Source organism: Oryzias melastigma, linkage group LG1, assembly GCF_002922805.2.
Source record: "Oryzias melastigma strain HK-1 linkage group LG1, ASM292280v2, whole genome shotgun sequence".
Taxonomy (NCBI): Eukaryota; Metazoa; Chordata; class Actinopteri; order Beloniformes; family Adrianichthyidae; genus Oryzias; species Oryzias melastigma.
Window position 1 is genome coordinate 22,663,153 of NC_050512.1, and position 18,294 is coordinate 22,681,446.

General features: G+C 37.6%; 1 protein-coding gene across 6 annotated transcripts in view; it reads left to right on the forward strand.

Moving 5' to 3' along the window:
• mast1a (microtubule associated serine/threonine kinase 1a) overlaps nt 1–17,694 on the forward strand; it is an 87,375-nt gene extending 69,681 nt beyond the window's left edge. For 4 of the 6 annotated variants that reach the window (XM_036213311.1, XM_036213318.1, XM_036213312.1 and 1 more), the window contains 10 exons: nt 67–168; nt 1,760–2,067; nt 7,820–7,983; nt 8,830–9,074; nt 9,378–9,563; nt 9,643–9,875; nt 10,828–10,950; nt 11,046–11,182; nt 11,945–12,132; nt 12,234–17,694. In XM_036213311.1, coding sequence (XP_036069204.1) covers nt 67–168; nt 1,760–2,067; nt 7,820–7,983; nt 8,830–9,074; nt 9,378–9,563; nt 9,643–9,875; nt 10,828–10,950; nt 11,046–11,182; nt 11,945–12,132; nt 12,234–13,879 — 3,332 coding nt within the window. In that variant the 3' untranslated portion in view covers nt 13,880–17,694. The remainder of the gene's footprint in view (nt 1–66; nt 169–1,759; nt 2,068–7,819; nt 7,984–8,829; nt 9,075–9,377; nt 9,564–9,642; nt 9,876–10,827; nt 10,951–11,045; nt 11,183–11,944; nt 12,133–12,233) is intronic. The other 2 variants (XM_036213316.1, XM_024290157.2) reach the window with 1 other exon arrangement.
• The last annotated feature ends 600 nt before the right edge of the window (nt 17,695–18,294 follow it).

Consider the following 18,294-nt stretch of genomic DNA (forward strand, 5'->3'; position numbering starts at 1 on the left):
AGTTTGACTAATATTTATGCTTTTTTTTCTAAAATTTTTCTAAAAGTTTTTTTATGTTCTCTGAAGATGACATAGTTTGGCCAGAGGGGGATGACGTTTTACCCGCAGATGCCCAGGCTCTCATCTCTGCCCTTCTGCAGACCAACCCTCTTCTAAGGCTGGGCACAGGTACTGCTGTGAACTTTGATTTTATAACAGACCTACAGATTCAAATGTTATGATAAATCCTTTACCTGCAGAAATATAAGTGTAGTGGTGTAGGATCAAATTATAAAGCAATATTTGGAAACTATTTGCTAGTTATATTCTGTATTTTTGATTCAAATGAGGCTTATTGGTTACATGTTTAGGTGTATATGATGCCTTATTAACATTTTTAGTTTATTGTTTTAACCTGATTATCTAAAAAACATATTTACTTTTTGGAATGGGGGATAAGAAGTTAATACTTTGAGTCTGTGGCTTTTTTTTTTACTCAAAACCACTTATTTTAATATTTTTGAATTTAGTATTTTTTTTTTTTGCTATACTACATGTTTTTAACTGTTTTTAACCTAATCTTTTAAAATATATATACATATTTTTTTTTGTATTTATTACTTTCATTTTTTTTCAATTTTAGTATTTTAATTGATCATCAAATTTTTAAAATAGTAGAAAAAATAATCAGAATGGGAAATATCTCTTAAAAATGTAATAAAAAAAAGTGTCACATGAAAAAAGTTTAAAAGACTGTGAGATCTAAAAAAGATCAGTTGCTCATAAGCACTTCAGACGATTGCTGAAAAAATATGAATCTTAAGAAGCAAAGTGTGATTAAAGTAATGAGTTTTTTCATGCAGTGCTATACTGCAGATCAGTTGTATTTTCTGAAAGTAAAAAAAAACCTTTATGTTTCACGGATCGACTAAAGCTGGTGCTTGACTGCAAAAGACTGCAAAGTCTCATGAGTGATGGAGTGCTGCTGTTTTACAGTGGTGCCAAACTTGCACGAATTCCTTCAATAACACTAAAAAAAAAACCTTACAAGGTGGAGGTCTTTTAGAAACAATTCCTACCAGCACATGATCCCTTTATAGATTTTTTCATGCGTATTAACATAAAACTGTAGTGTGGAGTGGATAAAAAAACTTATGGGACATCACATACTGGATGATGAGTTTTGAAGAAGAAGAATGTTTGTCCAAACTGTGGTAAAGAGTTGATTGAGATATCACCAAACATTTGCTGTTGCCAGAAGCTTAAAGAAATATCTTGTCGGAAGATATTGCCACGCTGAACAACTTCTAGTATAAATAATACTTAATACCTTTTTTTTCATTTTTTTTAACATTTTATTTTGATTCTTGGAAAGGATTTTTGTTTTGCACTTCAGGACCACCGTAGTTTAGTTTTTTTTTAATATAAAGTGCAGGATAACCAGCTCTTGATTGCTATAAAAAGCTGTAGACTGTTTTGAGAGTATTTTGTGCACAAAATGATGAAATATTTTTAAAATATTAAATCATACAGTTGATTCCACTTCATAAAATGTTTCATTGCTGAAGCCAGAATGAGTTTAAAAACTGCTCTGGCTCCTCCTTCACATGAAGAAAGATAATTTACCGTCAAAAAAGTGTGTGCTAAGCTACAATATGTCATGAGTAAGATTTCTGTCAATCGAAGGGACAAAATATTTCTGATAAACAGAGATTTTCTTGAGCAACAAACAAATTTGTAATCCTTCGCTGTTCCATCATCTTTGTGTCCCTGCCACCAGGGGGAGCGTTTGAGGTGAAGCAGCATCCGTTCTTCAGTGAGCTGGACTGGAACAGCCTGCTGAGGCAGAAAGCAGAGTTCATCCCTCACCTGGAGTCCGAGGAAGACACCAGCTACTTTGACAGTGAGCATGTTTGGGTTTGCACATCCGTAGCCTACATCAAGGTGAAGCTTACACGTATGCTCTTATCTCTGCCAGCTCGCTCGGATCGTTATCAGCACATCAACACGTATGACGAGGATGACACCAACGATGATGAACCGGTGGAGATCAGACAGTTCTCCTCCTGTTCTCCTCGCTTCAGTAAGGTACGCCTTTCCCTCTCGCCTCGCCTGTTTTAAACCTCGCAGCTTAATGTGCCTTCAAACTCTGTCAAGTTATCACTCAGATGTTCACCTGGTACTTACAGTTATGTGACCAGGCTGTTCAAAAGTTTAAAAAGTAGTGCTGGGATGAAATAGGTCATGCTGCAAAGAGAGGCTCCCGTGAGTAGACCTGGGTCTCAAACAAGGCCTTAATGAAGTCTGTAAGGGCTCCTGAAATGCCAAATCTTTTCTTTTTGTCTCCTATTTTTTATTTTTAGCCATATCTCAGACACTGGGATGCTCAAACCAGCTTTTTTAAACTTGTAGCAGATGTATGGCCAACAACGCAAACATCCCTTTTTTAAACAGAGAGCTTCTTCATGGGTACTGAGTCATTCAAAGGGCTATTATGAAATAACAAATGTATTTAGTTTACCTTTAATTATACATTATTAATAATGAATAATTATACTCCTCTATTTGAAGACACTGATTTCCCAATATAATTATCAACAATGACAACAAGCTAGGAAACAAAAATCAATATTCAGCACTTTATTATTCTCAGTAACTGTTACATTTTCAGATGATCACTACTTTTCATGGGAAAAATGTCCCATTTTCACTATGTTGTACCATGTTTATCAATTATGTAATGTTAGAAAAAAATTAATGACCAAATCTGCAGCATTTTTAAGAAAATGAATGATCTTTGAACTGGAGTAGATCCGAGGTCACCTAAACTTATCTAAGGTTCATGTATCGTGAACACATTTTTAAGATGTTTAAATTTTTAAATTATTTGAATACAAGTGTAATTTAAAAAAAAAAATGGCAACAAATAAAATAAAATTTTAGACGCAGCTCACAAGTGTGTTGTGCATTTTTGGAAGAGACCTGCAGGCACCTTGTGGGGTCCTTGGGGGCACCGTGTTGGTGACCAATGGTTTATAGCATATTTGCCATACTTATACTTAAACTCAACTATTCTTACTGAAATAAACGAGTTTTTTACTTAGTGTTTTAACATTTACCCCTTTCCAGCTGTGGGTGACATTTTTATTTATTTTTTTCTTAATTGTTCAATTAGATTTCATTAGACCCCAGATTAGTGCATTACGAGGGCTGTGTCCTTTGGCAGGTGGACGGACTAAACTCTCTTTATTCTGTCTCACCACCTGGTCATGTTTAGAGTTTTGTTAAAGGGGGGTTGCAGTCAAAGTAACCCACCCTTCAGGATCCTATAGGAGACATCAGAGACCGTCTGTACAGTGTCTATGTGTCTATAGTTTCCCATAAAGTGTGAAATTCCCTGATCAGAGAAAACTTTGTTCTTTGTTCTTGTTCTCAGAGCTTTTCACTTCTCACTGAAAACCAGTTTAAACCTTAGCTGGTATTCTCTTTCCTGGCATTGAGCCACATCTCCAGAACAGCAGACTGTCAAATCTCTCCATTTAAAGAGGCTGATGATTCATTCATTAGGTGTATTCGATTAGAGGCACCAAGCTGCCACTTAGCTTCCTAATTCCTGTGGAAAATGTTGGAAGCTTCTTAATGGTTTGTGCGCAAACAGTTCAAACTCCCTGACTTCAAAAGTCTTTTAGATGATAAAGCTTGGATTTGAAAGAAGAACTTCTCATACATCATCTTTCAGTGAGTGTCTTTTTATCTGAGAATAATGTGTTAAACCCATGAGGAGCTTTTAGAATGAAATATAGAAGGAAACTTAGCTGGATCTTCAGCTGCTTTCATTGGGTACAGTTGAATATGCTGAAATTTGAATTTGCTGAAAAACTTTCATTTAAATCGCTAATAATAAAACCTGCCATAGGAACCATCAGTTCTGCAAGTTTTTCTGCTTCCTCTCGTTTTTCTTAAGTGGAAGTCAGTTAATTTCATTTTTGTTTCCACAAAGAAGACCAAGAGTGCAGTGATGGATTGGTCGGGTCATCAGAAAGCAGAGATAACAGCTAAACCATTATCACCTCAAGGGTTTGATCAACGTTTTTTATTAAAGAAGTGTCTTTATTTTTTTTTTTACCAGCACATTTAGGATTTAAATGTCTTTTTGTTAAGCACTGTAAGTCACTCTGTCAGGGGCAACAAAGAAGAAATGATCAGTGAAAAAGTGGCTGACACTAGCACTTCATCAAAAGCGTTGTAGTGCATTCAAGCTGGAGTCGAAGGAAATACTTTAATTGCTGCTTTTCATTAAACGCTCCAAACTGTTATTAATGTTTCTGTCAACAGTGACAAAAGCATGAGAACAAATGCATTTATACAGCTTTGTAATAAATTACGCGAAAAACTCTTAAAGTTCTGTTGGTTTAATTCAGACTTTGAGTCACTTTTTCGAATAAAACACATCCACAGTCATTAGGAGATGTAGATTTAGTGTCTTTTTAAGGACTTAAGCCCAAAAGTCTGACTGGTTGAGTAGTTATCCTAGTGATTTCAGGTTCTCTTTGCAGCTGGAGCAAATTCCATTTGTCATTTACTGTTTCAAATTCAAAATCAAATTTTATGTATAAAACACTTTTCATGCAGTATAAACACAAATGGGTTTACAGGTTTAAATGAATTACAAATACAATTATAAAACACACAGCTGCACACAGATAAAACTCTAAGTGTAAATAGAAATCAATATGTTTAATTGTCTTTATTGCATTTCCTGACAATATATATATATTTTAAAAACTGACACTCTTTCTCCTTGTTGAATCTTAAATTTACAGGCAATTCTTTGCCCTCAGTTGGAAATGTAGGGATTTCAAGAGCAATTAGGGATTACAATAATTCCATAATTGTAAAAAATAAAAATAAAAAAACAGCAAAAACTCAATCTAAAGATGATAAAAAAAAATCCCATGTCTTATTTTTATCATGCAAAAAAATGTTTTTTCAATTGCAAAGTTGATTTTTTTTTTTTACTTTCTTGCATTTTTCTTACACTATTAGCAGAATGTTTGCTTATTTAAAGAAAAAAATCTTTATTTTGAATCATTTTGGATTTACAACTGGGGCTCCTTGTTTTTGCAGTGTATTTTGCATTGTATCTGCATTTTTTGGTAAGAAGGCATATCTGACTGCACAAACTGACCCAAATTTTTAGAAGCAGTTTGGTTCAGAATTACAAAATGCTTCAAACAAACTGTGTAAATATAAAACATTCCCTCCAAGTACCTGAGGTGAACAATTTCTACATTTTCTTAGACTATGAAAGATGTACACTGCAGCAGATCCTAGTTTAAATGTGTATTTAGAGGTTAAAATGCATTTTTTAATCCTCTTGATTCCCCCTTCCATATCTCCCTTGAAAATCATTCTGTGCTGTCAAGCTTTCATAAAAGCCTAAACTGGGAAAAATTTTGACTGAATTGATCTTTTAAATACTGTTTAGCTCAGTTCAGTTTACTAGGAAAACACCAGTTTATGAACAAGTTTGTCTGAAGGATTTATGCACAAAAAGCACCAAGGCATCCTTTCAGTTTAATAACCTCAGAGTGGAAAAAAAATGTTATAAAATGTAATAAATTAAAATTTTATTCAGGAAAAACAAATCTAATATATTGCTTAGACAAAACATTTAGAGGACTCTTAGCAAAGGAGTTTAATACCCTGATACTAAAGGGAGCACTGCCAGGCTAGGTCAATATTTGCATTAAGAAAATGGACCATAAAATGACTTCATTCTTGTAATTACAAGCTTGATGAATGTTTACTGACTGAGGATCGGATGAAGAGGAAATGATGGTTAAGGGAGGAGGATACGATAGTGAGAAGAGTTGTTGCCAAAGGGGCAGATGAACTGACATCAGCTAATCTCATGTTTTTGATGCTTTGCAAACTTGTTTTAACTCGAAAACAGAGCCAATAAAACTGTATTTTAGATGTTAGATATGTTATTTGTTTTGTCGTCTTTGCTGAAATAATTCGGCGTTTCTGGAAAAAGTATGTTCAAATTAATTCTGTGCTGAATACATGCTTTTGACAAAACTTTGAAGGATGCTGCCATCGTTTCTTTGTGATTTTAAGTTAACTGTGTACTACTACAAGTCACTACTTATGTGCAATACAGGGGTGGACTTACCGTAAGGCAAAGGTAGGGAATCGCCTAGCCCCCCCCAACACCTAGGGGCCCCAAAGCTGAATACTTAATAAAAGTATCTAAATAATAAAAAAGTGAACTTCCACGCCCATTATTATCCAAGTGTGTAAAAAAAAGAAATAAATAAATAAAAGCAAAGAAACAAAAAGAAATAAGATACAATAAGTAACATACAAGATGTCACTGCTGAATCTTTACAAGGCCTGAAGTGATCATTATAAACATATGAGCGAATGTCATTGTACATATGTGTCAAACAGAAAATAATTTGAAGTGTTTTTAAGAAAAAAAGAAAAACTGCAAAGAGATATGCGTAACAAAAAGTGTTGTAAAAAGGGTTGAGACCACACAAGACTTTTCTTCTATGCACTCTTTCAAGCACATTGTTTGCTCTACTTGTATATTTGTATTTTTTAATTCTTGTGTTTATTTTCATTGTGTGTTTGAAACAAAAAACAACCAAAAAAAGATGATAGGTTGTAATGTGAAAAAAAATGTAAGGAGAAAGCAAAAAAATTGTTTCTAGACTTAAAGTGGAGAGAGACAAATTAGGAAAAATAACAACAGAATTAAATGTTATGAGACAAAAATGTTGATTGATTGATTAATTGATTAACACACAAATACTTAAAACTTATTACAGAAATAATGAAATGTGTTGATTGGAAAATAGAAAACTAACAGACAAAACAAAACATACTTATTTCACATTTGCTTAATTAAATTTTATAATTATTAACTAAAGTCAAATTTAGTCTGATTGATTAAAGATAAAATCCTAAAATTGTGTTGAAATGTGAAAATTTCTCAAGAATAGAATAATAAAATTATAAGAAAAAATAGAAATTGTTTTATAAAATTAGAACTTGTTTTTTTAAATAAAATAAAAAATACAACTTTTTAAGTAATTTTTCTCATAATTGTATGACTTTTTTCTTACATATTTGCATATTTATTTCCTTCCATGGTGGCACTAATACTCCATCACAAAAAAGAAACATAAAAGAAGAATAAAAGCAAAGGTGGTGGAGGAAGAAAGTGATAATTTTGAGAATTTTTCCTTTTAATTGTTTAAGTATTTTTGTTTATTTTCCCTACTGTTGTAAAACCTGACTAAAATAATGAATATAAACACTTAAGAGGGCCCCGTGTTATTGTTTACCTGAGGCCCCCAAACTGCTAAGTCCGGCACTGGTCCAAAAGCAGGATGAATCTGCATCAACAATACAAAAAGATGGATCTTAAAAAGGTCAAATGATCCTTGTTTGAAGAAATTTTTTTTTATTTTCTGTCTTTCAAGAAAAGTAACCTTACTTGTAACATGTTTCAATAGTCTTAGTTTGAGAAAACATATCTTTTTGACCAGATTTTTTTTTCCAAAATAAGAATTCTTTTAGCTTGTTGGCAGATTATTTTGCTTATTTAAAGAAAATCTGCCACAACTTGACTTTCTAAGAGGCTTTTTTTGCAGTGAATAGAGTCACTTTAGACTTGATCTCATACAGTCCAACTTTATCAGATCATAATCTTTTAGTTCCATTTAGTTTACAAAGACCAGCACATAGGCACACTTTCCCAAGACAGATGAATGCAACAAAACCTTTAAGGCAGAATAGTTAATGGACCATCTGTGCCCTCCTGCAGGTCTACAGCAGCATGGAGCATCTTTCACAGCTGGAGCAAAAAGCGACAACCTCCGTGTCACGTCGGGAGCACAAGGGAGCACGAGAGGACAAAATGACCAAGAGAGAGAGCCTGGGCAGCTTTGGGATGAGGGACAAAAGCTGGAGGACCGGATCCCCTGAGATGTGAGAAGTGTTTTATAGGCATGTGTTTTTGAGGTGTTGTTTCTAACTGCTTCCCAATGTAAAAACATTCTTTCACCTACTAGGGAAAAATAACAACACTTTGGTGGAAAAGCAACTTAACAACAGCAAAGCTGTCAAAATTAAATTTTTTATATGTATTATTGAATAATGCAGCCATTTTTTCTGTTTTTTTTTTTTTTTTATAAGACAGACTTTCATCCGATTTCATCAGAAGTTCAGAAGTGAATCTGGAAGTAGAAACTCCTCTCTCAGTTTTGAATCCTTGTTGATGTGGTTTACTTTTTATGCACATAACTGATGTATAAGTTAAAAAAAAACACTAATCATCATTCCACATACTGTAACTTCATTTTCATTTGATTGTTTTCAAGATGAAATCCTCACTATGATTATGATAAGAAAGTCCGTTGATACTTTCTTCCTTCTTTAAGGGTTCTCACTCTTTTATTTTGAAAATTTAGATTTTCTTAACCTTTCCAACAACCTTTTACAGTTTTTATTAGCTGTATTAGAAATACAAGTCAATACATTTGATTAGAATGGAAAATATAGTGTTATAAATACATTTATGGACTTAAACTGCAATAAAAATGAGTACTATTTGTAAGAAATTCTTGCCAAACAAACTAAAATTCATAAATGAGTCAATTGTAACCTATGAATTAGGCTGAAAGCCCTAAAGAATAAAGAAAATATTAATATGGCTTTTAAAGACATTGATTTTCTCCACTTAAAGCTAAAGTAAAACACTGTATCTCAGTAAAAAGCCCATTAAGAACTCAAGATTAATACTCAGTGAAAGTCATGCAGGACGTTCCTTTGCAGGAAGCGGCTGTCCTGTTCAGAGTCTCTCCACATGGAAGGAGATGCGAGCCCTCCTCTCGGTGCCAGGCGCCGTTTCTCAGCTTTGATGGATACCCACCGCTTTGCCTCACCTCTGGAAGGTGACTCAGACGTTCACTCCCGTCAGAACGCCATGAGAATCAGAGGGACATCGCTGGATGGGACTATGGTTCCATCACCCAGCCTGCTGGAGCAGCGAGCCAGTCCCAAGGAGATCAACGGAGCAGGTACGCACTCAGGCGAGGAGAATAAATGTGAGGATGGGACAAAGTAAACCCTCATTCAGCTCTGAATTTATGCTGAGTCAGATTGGTTCTTAGTAGTTCTATCCTCACATTTATTAGCCTTTAAAGATCCACTCTGATGACAAAAATAGTGTTTTTAACATATTCTACTGGCATTTTCTGATGAAAAATAGATCAAAAGATGATCAGAGTGGGTCTTTAAGGTGCTTTATCTTCACAGTTTAAGTTAATTTTTGGATATTCAAATAGTAATCTCTGTCTATGCTGTATCTCCTGGTCCTGCAGCTGCTAGCCGTGACGTCATGACTCCTCTGTATGACTCTCTGGGTCCCCGAGCCGCCAACGACCTGGTCCTCCGCCGAGCTCGCCACCAACACTTATCCAGTGATGGAGAGAAACGCAACTCCAGATCCGGAAATAAAGTCATCAAGTCTGCTTCCGCCACCACTCTGTCTGTTATCATCCCATCAGGTGAGACGCAGCAAAAACTCTGATCCATTAACAGATGAAAGATTTCTGACTCATTCAATCATCTCTTCTATGCTTCCAGTGGAGCAGCATGGGGGCTTCTCTCCGCTGGCCAGCCCCATGTCCCCCCGCTCTTTTACCTCCAACCCTTCATCACGCGACTCTTCACCCAGCAGAGACTTTTTCCCAGCAGTCAGTGTGCTGCGCTCCCCCATCACGATCCATCGCTCAGGAAAGAAGTACGGCTTCACTCTCAGGGCCATCAGGGTTTACATCGGAGACAGTGATGTCTACAGCGTGCACCATATTGTTTGGGTAAGAGCCTTATTCCAAAAACTCAGTTTTCTAAGTTTATGTTTTTAATCTAATGGTTTAAATCTAATGATTTTCTGCTGATTGCTGCTTAATGCTCCATCAGATGGTCAGATGCTCTTTTTCTCACTCAGATGTGTGACTGACTGCTGGTGACACTTTATCGTTTTATCCACTAAAAAATACAAGAAAAGACATTTTATAATGACAAAAAAAGAGATTTCTAAATAAATTGATATTTTTTGTACAGGTTTTTCATTCTTTGTAACACAAACTGCTGTTAGCCAAAATAAATAATATAAAATAAGCTAATTGATTAATTAATTAATTTTTAATGGTTGGATTTAAATGGTGACACAAAAACAATAATTGTTTTCTGGAAACTTCATTTATGGAATCAGATTTTACCAAATATGATCACTTTACATCAACATAGGGATTCTACTTAGGAAGTATAGCAGCTTATAAAAATAAGAATACGTTTCAGAGGACTATTCTTCAAAAATGTTACTAATCTTAAATGGGATTCAGCTCTTTACTTGATTTAAAATAAAATAAAAAAACTTAAAAAATGTATGTAAATCTGATCATAGATCAAGAAGAAAAGACAAAATGAACACAAAACACCCTCAGTGTCGGCAAAGGCTTCTAATATAATCCTAAAGTGAATGAGACATGTATTTTAGTTTTATTCACTTGTTTGTTGACACTTAAAGGGGTTCATTTTATTTTGATTATTTGGTTAAATAAATTGATACAGCAAAATAGATTTTTTAATAGATTGAGAAACACAATTAAAGATGGAGAGCTTGAGTTTTATAACTTTTGATTACATTAAGTTAGCTAAAGAGTGTTACTTTCACAAAATAAATGTATTTATTTTCTTTTGGAAAAAATGGGCCCATGTCCAGAAACAAAACACTAATTGTTCTGACGTCTTGGTTTGTACTGGCAGCACGTGGAGGACGGAGGCCCCGCCCAGGAGGCCGGCCTGTGTGCAGGTGACCTCATCACTCATGTCAATGGAGAACCCGTTCATGGTCTGGTCCACACTGAAGTAGTAGAGCTAATTCTTAAGGTGAGAATGAACACTCCCATTCAGGTTGGAGTTGAAAAAAAACTATTGTGACCTTTAAAGATCATTTTTCTATTTCATCTATGTGATTTTTACAGAGTGGTAACAAGGTGACGGTGACAACCACTCCTTTTGAGAACACCTCCATTAAAGTGGGCCCTGCCCGTAAGGCCAGCTACAAGTGTAAGATGGCTCGCCGAAACAAAAGGGCGATGGGGAAGGAGGGACAGGACAGGTAAGGGCTTCTTCTACCAACCTAACTGAAATGTAATTAATCAATAAAAATTGTGTTTTTGGTGTTTTTAAGATTTTCTTTTTGCCTTTTTTCTCATGATGGAGGACCTCTATGAAGATAAATAAGCTCAAAACGCATTTCTGAGTATTTTTTAATTCAAATCATTGTGAATCAGGAGTAGATGAGAAGGTACCGTTCAAAAAAGAAAAGTTGTAAAATCTACAATCAGCAGACAAATAGCTGCATGGAGCAATAGTACCAGACACCAGCAAAACAAAAGATCTACTTTCACCCCTAGTGCTGTCCCCTACAGGTTGAAACAGGTATTACAGTTGAATTTCGGGATTGCTCAGACCATGTTATTCCCAGGTCATGATCTGCAGCTCCGGTAATGGTAGCAGCCCCACTCCTGTAACTGGATTTTCACATTTTGGCTGTGGATGGAATCAACCTCCACCTTCCCTGTTTGGTTACCCTTTAAAGAACCATAACTCACCACAGGATTGGGCATTTTTTTCAACATCCTTATATTTTTTTCTCTTCACAACTGGGCCAGATTAAGCCATCTGGTTTGTTTGACACCCCTAGTTTAAACAAAGGGATAATGGGAAATGAGGGCAGGTTCACTACTGCTTCTGTCCGAGAAAAAGACCACTGGGAGCGTTTTTACGGTAGATCAAGAGATGATTGTAATAGGACTTTAAGACGCTGTCATGTCTTTTTTATTTACTTTTCTCTCTTCTCTCTGTGTCTGCTGTACAGTAAGAAGCGCAGCTCCTTGTTCCGTAAGATCACGAAGCAGTCCAACCTTCTCCACACCAGCCGGAGTCTGTCTTCTTTGAATCGCTCTCTGTCCTCCAGTGAAAGTCTTCCCGGCTCTCCCACTCACAGCCTGTCTGCTCGATCCCCGACTCAGGGTTACCGTTCCAACCCTGAGCCGCCATACCTGGGTACGTTTGGTGGAGGTTTATAACTGAGATGTGAAAAGAGAAACGTGGTCACCATCTTGTATATGAAGATCAAATGTGTGTTTTGCTCTTCTGTTCTTCAGGCGCTTCCTCTCAGAGCAGCTCTCCAGCCTCCAGCACTCCAAACTCCCCCTCTCCCTCTCAGCACATGAGGCCCAGCTCGTTGCACGGCCTCTCCCCGAAACTCCATCGTCAGTACCGCTCTGCCCGATGCAAATCCGCTGGGAACATCCCTCTGTCCCCGCTGGCCCACACGCCGTCCCCAACCCAATCCTCCCCGCCGCCATTGCCAGGCCACACCATAGGGAGCTCCAACACCACACAGTCCTTCCCTGTCAAGCTCCACTCTTCCCCGCCGGTGGTTCGCCCAAGGCCGAAGAGCGCCGAGCCGCCACGATCCCCTCTCCTCAAACGGGTGCAGTCAGCAGAGAAGTTGGGCTCGCCGCTCACCCAGTCCAGTTCAACGGGCGGTCTCGGAGGTCTGCTGAGGAAACACAGCCTGGAGGTGCAGCACTCCGAGTACCGCAAGGACGCCTTCCTCTGCGAGCTCGGCCTCCAAAGCCTACTGGAGACAGAGGGAGAAAATTTACCTCCTAATGCGCCCCCCCTGACCTCATCCTTCAATGCCCCAGAGACAGGCGTGCTCAAACCGGTGAGGAGACTCGGCAGGCAGGAGTCTCCTCTCAGTAGGGAGACGCTGCTGGCTGGAAGAGACAGGGAGGAGAGGGAAAGAGGGAGGGAGCGGGAAAAAGAAAGGGACACCGGGGCTGGTAAAGCTCAAGCTGGAGGAGCAGAACTTCAATCGCCTCTGACAAGAAAGTCTCTTGGAAGTGAGAGGAGTTTCAACCCTCAAAGTTCCAGAGTAAGTTCAGAAGCTGTAACTCCGAGCAGCCCGTTCAAAACCACGGGAGGTTTAGGAGGACAGAACGGCCCGGAGAAAATTTCTCTGAGTAAGGCTGACATACCTCAGCAAGAATCAAAGACAGCCAGGAGTTTATCTAACAGTAAAAATCTTCCAGAGGAGCTTTTGGGGGACAAACTTGGACCAAAACAGGATGGAGACGTCAAAAGTAGGTCTAGCTTAGTGGCGGCCGCCTTGAGCAAGAGCTCTCCTGCTCCAGATAAGTCTGCTGGCATCAGCTCAGCGGGAACAGCAGCTCATCTGAGCATGAACAAAACTTTTAAAGCGTCAGGTACCGGGGACAGCAGCGACACGAGAACTTCTGAGCTGGGGAGCAAAAGTCCCAAACTCTCCGCTCGGGTCCTGGCTCCCGTCGTTCCCTCCCACGGGCAGCCGCTCTCGCTGAGCAAAGTGAGGCAGGGGCTGGGCTCGGTCAACTGCTACAGGGGCACACTGGACTGGGAGGACAAGTGTCGCTTGGAGGTGGTGGAGGAGCATTCTCCTTCTCCCTCCCCGTCTCCTACAGCGGTCACGCCATCCCTCTGCGGACCCTCCCTCTGCAAGTCGCGGCCCGTTTCCCCGGGCGAAAAGACCAGCTTCGTCAGCCAGCTGACCACGGTGGCCAAAAATGTCCTGGGGCCAATCAAGCTGGGCTCTCAGGAGGGGGCCAAGAGCAAAGAACAGCAGACTTTGGAGAAGCAGGGAGGCGTCGCAGGAAAATCAGACACTCCGTCTGGAGGTCGAGGAGCTGCTGGAGCAGCAGCGACAACCCAGAATCCTGCAGGGTCGCCGCTTGAAAAAACTGCAGCAAGTAGCAGCAAAATGTGACCCCCCCCCTCTGGGTTTTTAAACAGACTTTAGTGTGACAAAAAGCCTTTTTGGAAGCACTTAAAGCAGTGTACATTCCAGTTTCAGAGTATATAAAGTGGTATTTATTAATTCAAAATTAATTTAATGAATAGAACTTGAAAAGGGTGCAAAGTACATATTGTAAGGGGGACTTGCAGGTTTTCTATCATGAATAATTTATTGAAAGGACTCTTTATGTTTAACACTTTATCAGATGTATTTGTGAGGGTGGGTGTGAACGCATGTCATGGATGCAGAACAGGTGAAAAAAGTGCTTTACTGATCAAAACATGCTGAAAACTGTGAATACCAAATCTGTCACTCTATCTCCAAATCAGGCCTTTCTCTTTTTTACAGCTTATCAATGTCAAGTTCTCATATTTGCATCAAGGATTACATGCAGCATCGGTGTGAAATTTGCAGGATTTTATCCAACGGTTCACGGTTTCTGGGTGAAATGGTCAGACATCGCCAAAGCAGGCTCTACGTCTGTAAATGTGGCAAAAAAAGTAGGATTGTGTGCAAATGTGTGTTTTTATCTCGATTGTGTCTATTTCCGATGATTCTCGAAGGCTGCATCCCTCAGCGGAGGCGAAGCGCTTATCTCTCACTCGCAGGAAGGCCGCCACGAACCCCCCCTCGCCGCCCCTCGCCGCCTCAGGAGGCGGCAGTGTCAGCGGCTGATTTCCATGCATTTTAATCCCAACTCCTGTTGTAATCCATGTGTTCGGGGGACAAGTTTGTTTGAGGGCGTGTTTATAGCAGTGCCTTTTTTAAGGGACCAGTATGACCAGGAAGTAGGTCGTACCAAAACATTAAAAATGCAGTTAAAATCCTCTGCACTGCATTAGAGACAGTAGAACTTGTTTCAAGCACAAATGAAGTGGAGTGTTGGTTTAAGCAGGAAGACACTCATGGATGTAGCATACATCATCATTTATTTATCGAAGGGCTTTGAGAGAGCTTATAGTAATAAAGTGTAACAATTACATAGTTATTGTTAAAATAAAGAGTTATCCATTAAATGGCGGTTAGGTTTAGCAACTTTAGCTGGTCGAGTTCTCAGTGTGGCAATGGATGAAGGTGATCAGTCATCACTCACTGACAGATATTTACCTGACATTTTATCTTCCGTGTCTCATCTTTACCATGTAGTTTGTATCTATCCACTGTACATAACGCATAACTTATGCAAGTCGTTTTAAGGTGTTCAGGTACGGACGGACATGTGGGTCTGGTGGTTACAGGAGGGCGTCATTCTCTGCATCCCGAGCTATTTTTTGGTTTTTTGGTTTTTTTAGGATCAAAAATTGTAATTTTACAAGTCTGAAAATTGGTCAATTTACACTGAAATTATAAAAGTCCTCAAATATTCACTGTCCTTACTGAATGTGTCAATCAACTCAAATGTTTATGGTTGTACAAATCTGTTTTAGGGACATTTTTCATTACAGAAGCAAATACAGTCCAATACTGTCATTACTCCGGTTCTTGTTAACCATATTTTATGTTAAAAACAGAAAAAAGGAGTGACATGGTGGCAACATGGCCCATATAAAAGTCAACTGCCCATAAAGTCTCACTCTGATTATCTTTTGATCTGTTTTCAAAGTGTTCTCATTGGTCTTTTAATTACAATTATGCAGTTTTCAGCAACAAAAAAAGTATAATTTTCTTGAACATATTTTTTGCAGAGTGGAAGTAGTTCACTAAAAATGCACCTCAAATTTGTTGGTGCAGAGTAAGCCTGCCCCTACTTCCTATCATCCCTTTGTTTACACACTTCCCGTGTTTGCCCCTCACATCCCCAAACTAACATTACTGATGCAACAAAAATGGCGACCCAGATTGGAGCTATCCAGCCTTCCAGCTTGCAGTGCATTTTATACATCACAAATACAAACAGAATATTTCCGTCTGCTCCTGATTTACAACAATTTCTATAAGGATTACTCAGAAATCCTATTGTAAGTTTAATTTTCTTAGTACATGTCCTCGATTTTTTTAGTAAAAAAAAACACCTAAATTTCTCATCAGAGTGGGTCTTTAATGTGTACACAAAAGACAAAAGTATATTGCCTGTTTTATAGAAACCTCAAATGTTAGCCTTATGTTAGCTCATCAAGACAGATTTCTATATAAAATAAATGGAAGTTGGAATCTTAGGTTCTTACATGCATCTGATAACAGGTAGTAAATGAATCCTAAAATTAACTAAAATGACATTTCTCATGCTAAAATTTTCATAAATTAATTAGATTTTATATTTTCAATTGCTTGATTTCTCTAAAGAGTTTGAGTTTTTTTAGATGTAACCAGGCTCCAGCAGAACACAGTGATGCACTGCCCTCTAGTGGTTCACAGTGTCATTACAAACTTGGACAAATCAGTTACCTCATACAGGCTGACTGATTATGCATTTGTGTTTCAACTACATTATATTTGCAGTAAATATAAACTGTACTCCATGAAATATCTATTGTGTTCTTCGTGTGACTGTTAATTAGAACAGGGAATATGTTTCTTAATGATGAATCTTTCTTAGATCTTTATATAATGATGAAAGTATCAGGTCAGCTCCAATTATCTAAAATAATATGAAGTCCATTTTTTTTGTTAGCTATAAATGTTTTTATGTTGTCTTTACTGTCAGAAGGAGTAGTCTACTTGCACTTTATTTGAAAGAAAAAGACCTTTATTGTTGGTTCTACTTACATTTTAGTGATTGCTATCAAGTATGGATTCTTAAAGGGAACACAAAAATCCAAATATGAAAAACATTCCACACTTTCTGCTCACTCAAAGGTGTTTTTGTTTTTTTTTTATGTACCACTTGGGGATTTTTTTTTTCTTTTGTGATAAATGTGATTCAAACACAGAAATAGGGGACAGATTTACTACTATGTCATTACACTTCATACAGTTTCCATCTTAGTGTTTAGAAGTGGCTGTCAGTATTCATTTATACGGTGCAATGGAAAGGTGAGGCCTGTAAGAAACAGGTACAGGGATTTTTACACCCTGCTGCATGCTGTGGTCATGGGTAAAAAAATAAATAATGAATAGGGCTTATTTGATTGACTTTTTCAATGCTGTTTTTAATGGGTCACTGCCTATAATATTGTTTTTTCTGCATAAAAAACAAAATTATTTAGCTTAGCTCTTGCTTTATACTTCCTGTTACAGATAGATTGAAACATGACTGCCAAGCCATACTACTTTTAATCGACGTAATCATTAGGCCTGTACATTGGTCAAGTGTTCTATTATTGAAGACTTAATTAGAGGTTGCTATGTATTTTCCCTAAAAGCAAGAATAATACCTTGTTGCCAAATAGGCAAACTACAGGAACAGCTGGTCATAAAGTCATTTTTTGTATGCTGCCTGTTCTCATGTTTAATAACTTTACTAATAAATAATTTCAAAGGAAATTGTAAATCAAATCAGACAGTCTGCATGTCAACTGCTTTACTTTACAGTCAGTAAGTACATGTTTTATTTTAATTGGAAACATCCTGTGTTGTTGATGCATTACCAGCTTTTGCTCATCAGCAGGTCGGCTTGTTTGCAATCCAATCCCGTTATATACATCACACCTGTTTTGGTCCGTGCTGAAATGAGTTGCCTGAGTCTCTGTTTGTTGATCAATACAGTTTTCAAATCTTGCCATTCACAACTGAACACTCCCATTGGTGCTATTTTTGATTTGCGTCCACTTGCTAATGTGCCCAGTGTAGTAAATCTGCCCCTAAAGTGCAGTATGTGGAATAAAGCTCTAAAATATCTTCCAAGACGTACTGTCTCAGATGTTTTTATTTATTCTAATGCTCTTTTCCTGCTGTCCAAAAGCAACAAAGCAGAATTAAATGATAAATCTAGACCAGGGGGCTGTAACCTTTAATGATAAAAGAGCCACAAAGTCCCACTTCACTGTTCAGACACATTTCATTTAGGTTGTGGTGGCTATTAAACCATTTATTTATAAAAGGTGGCTTTTAAATATTTACAATAAATGACTGTTTTTATTTTTCTTTTTATAACCATTTTAATTTATTTTTCTTTTGATAGCATTACAAGTTCCTTTCAAAATAAAATACACCCTAAGTCAAATTAATGCTGCTGCAGATTAACTTGGAAAAAAAAAATTGCACGAACACCAAGTTGAGGTTTTTCTCATGAGTCATCTGCTGACTTTTCTTATTTCTCTTTAATAATAGACTTTGGTACTTTGTTATCCTTTATCTACCAAACACACATATAACAACATTAGTGTACAATCATTTTTTTTCCTGTGCTGTAAATGCCTTTATATAGTTTAAGGACGTTGCCATTTAGCAAAAGATAGAAATCTTTGCTTTAAGGATATACTAAAACTAAACAACCACACAATCTA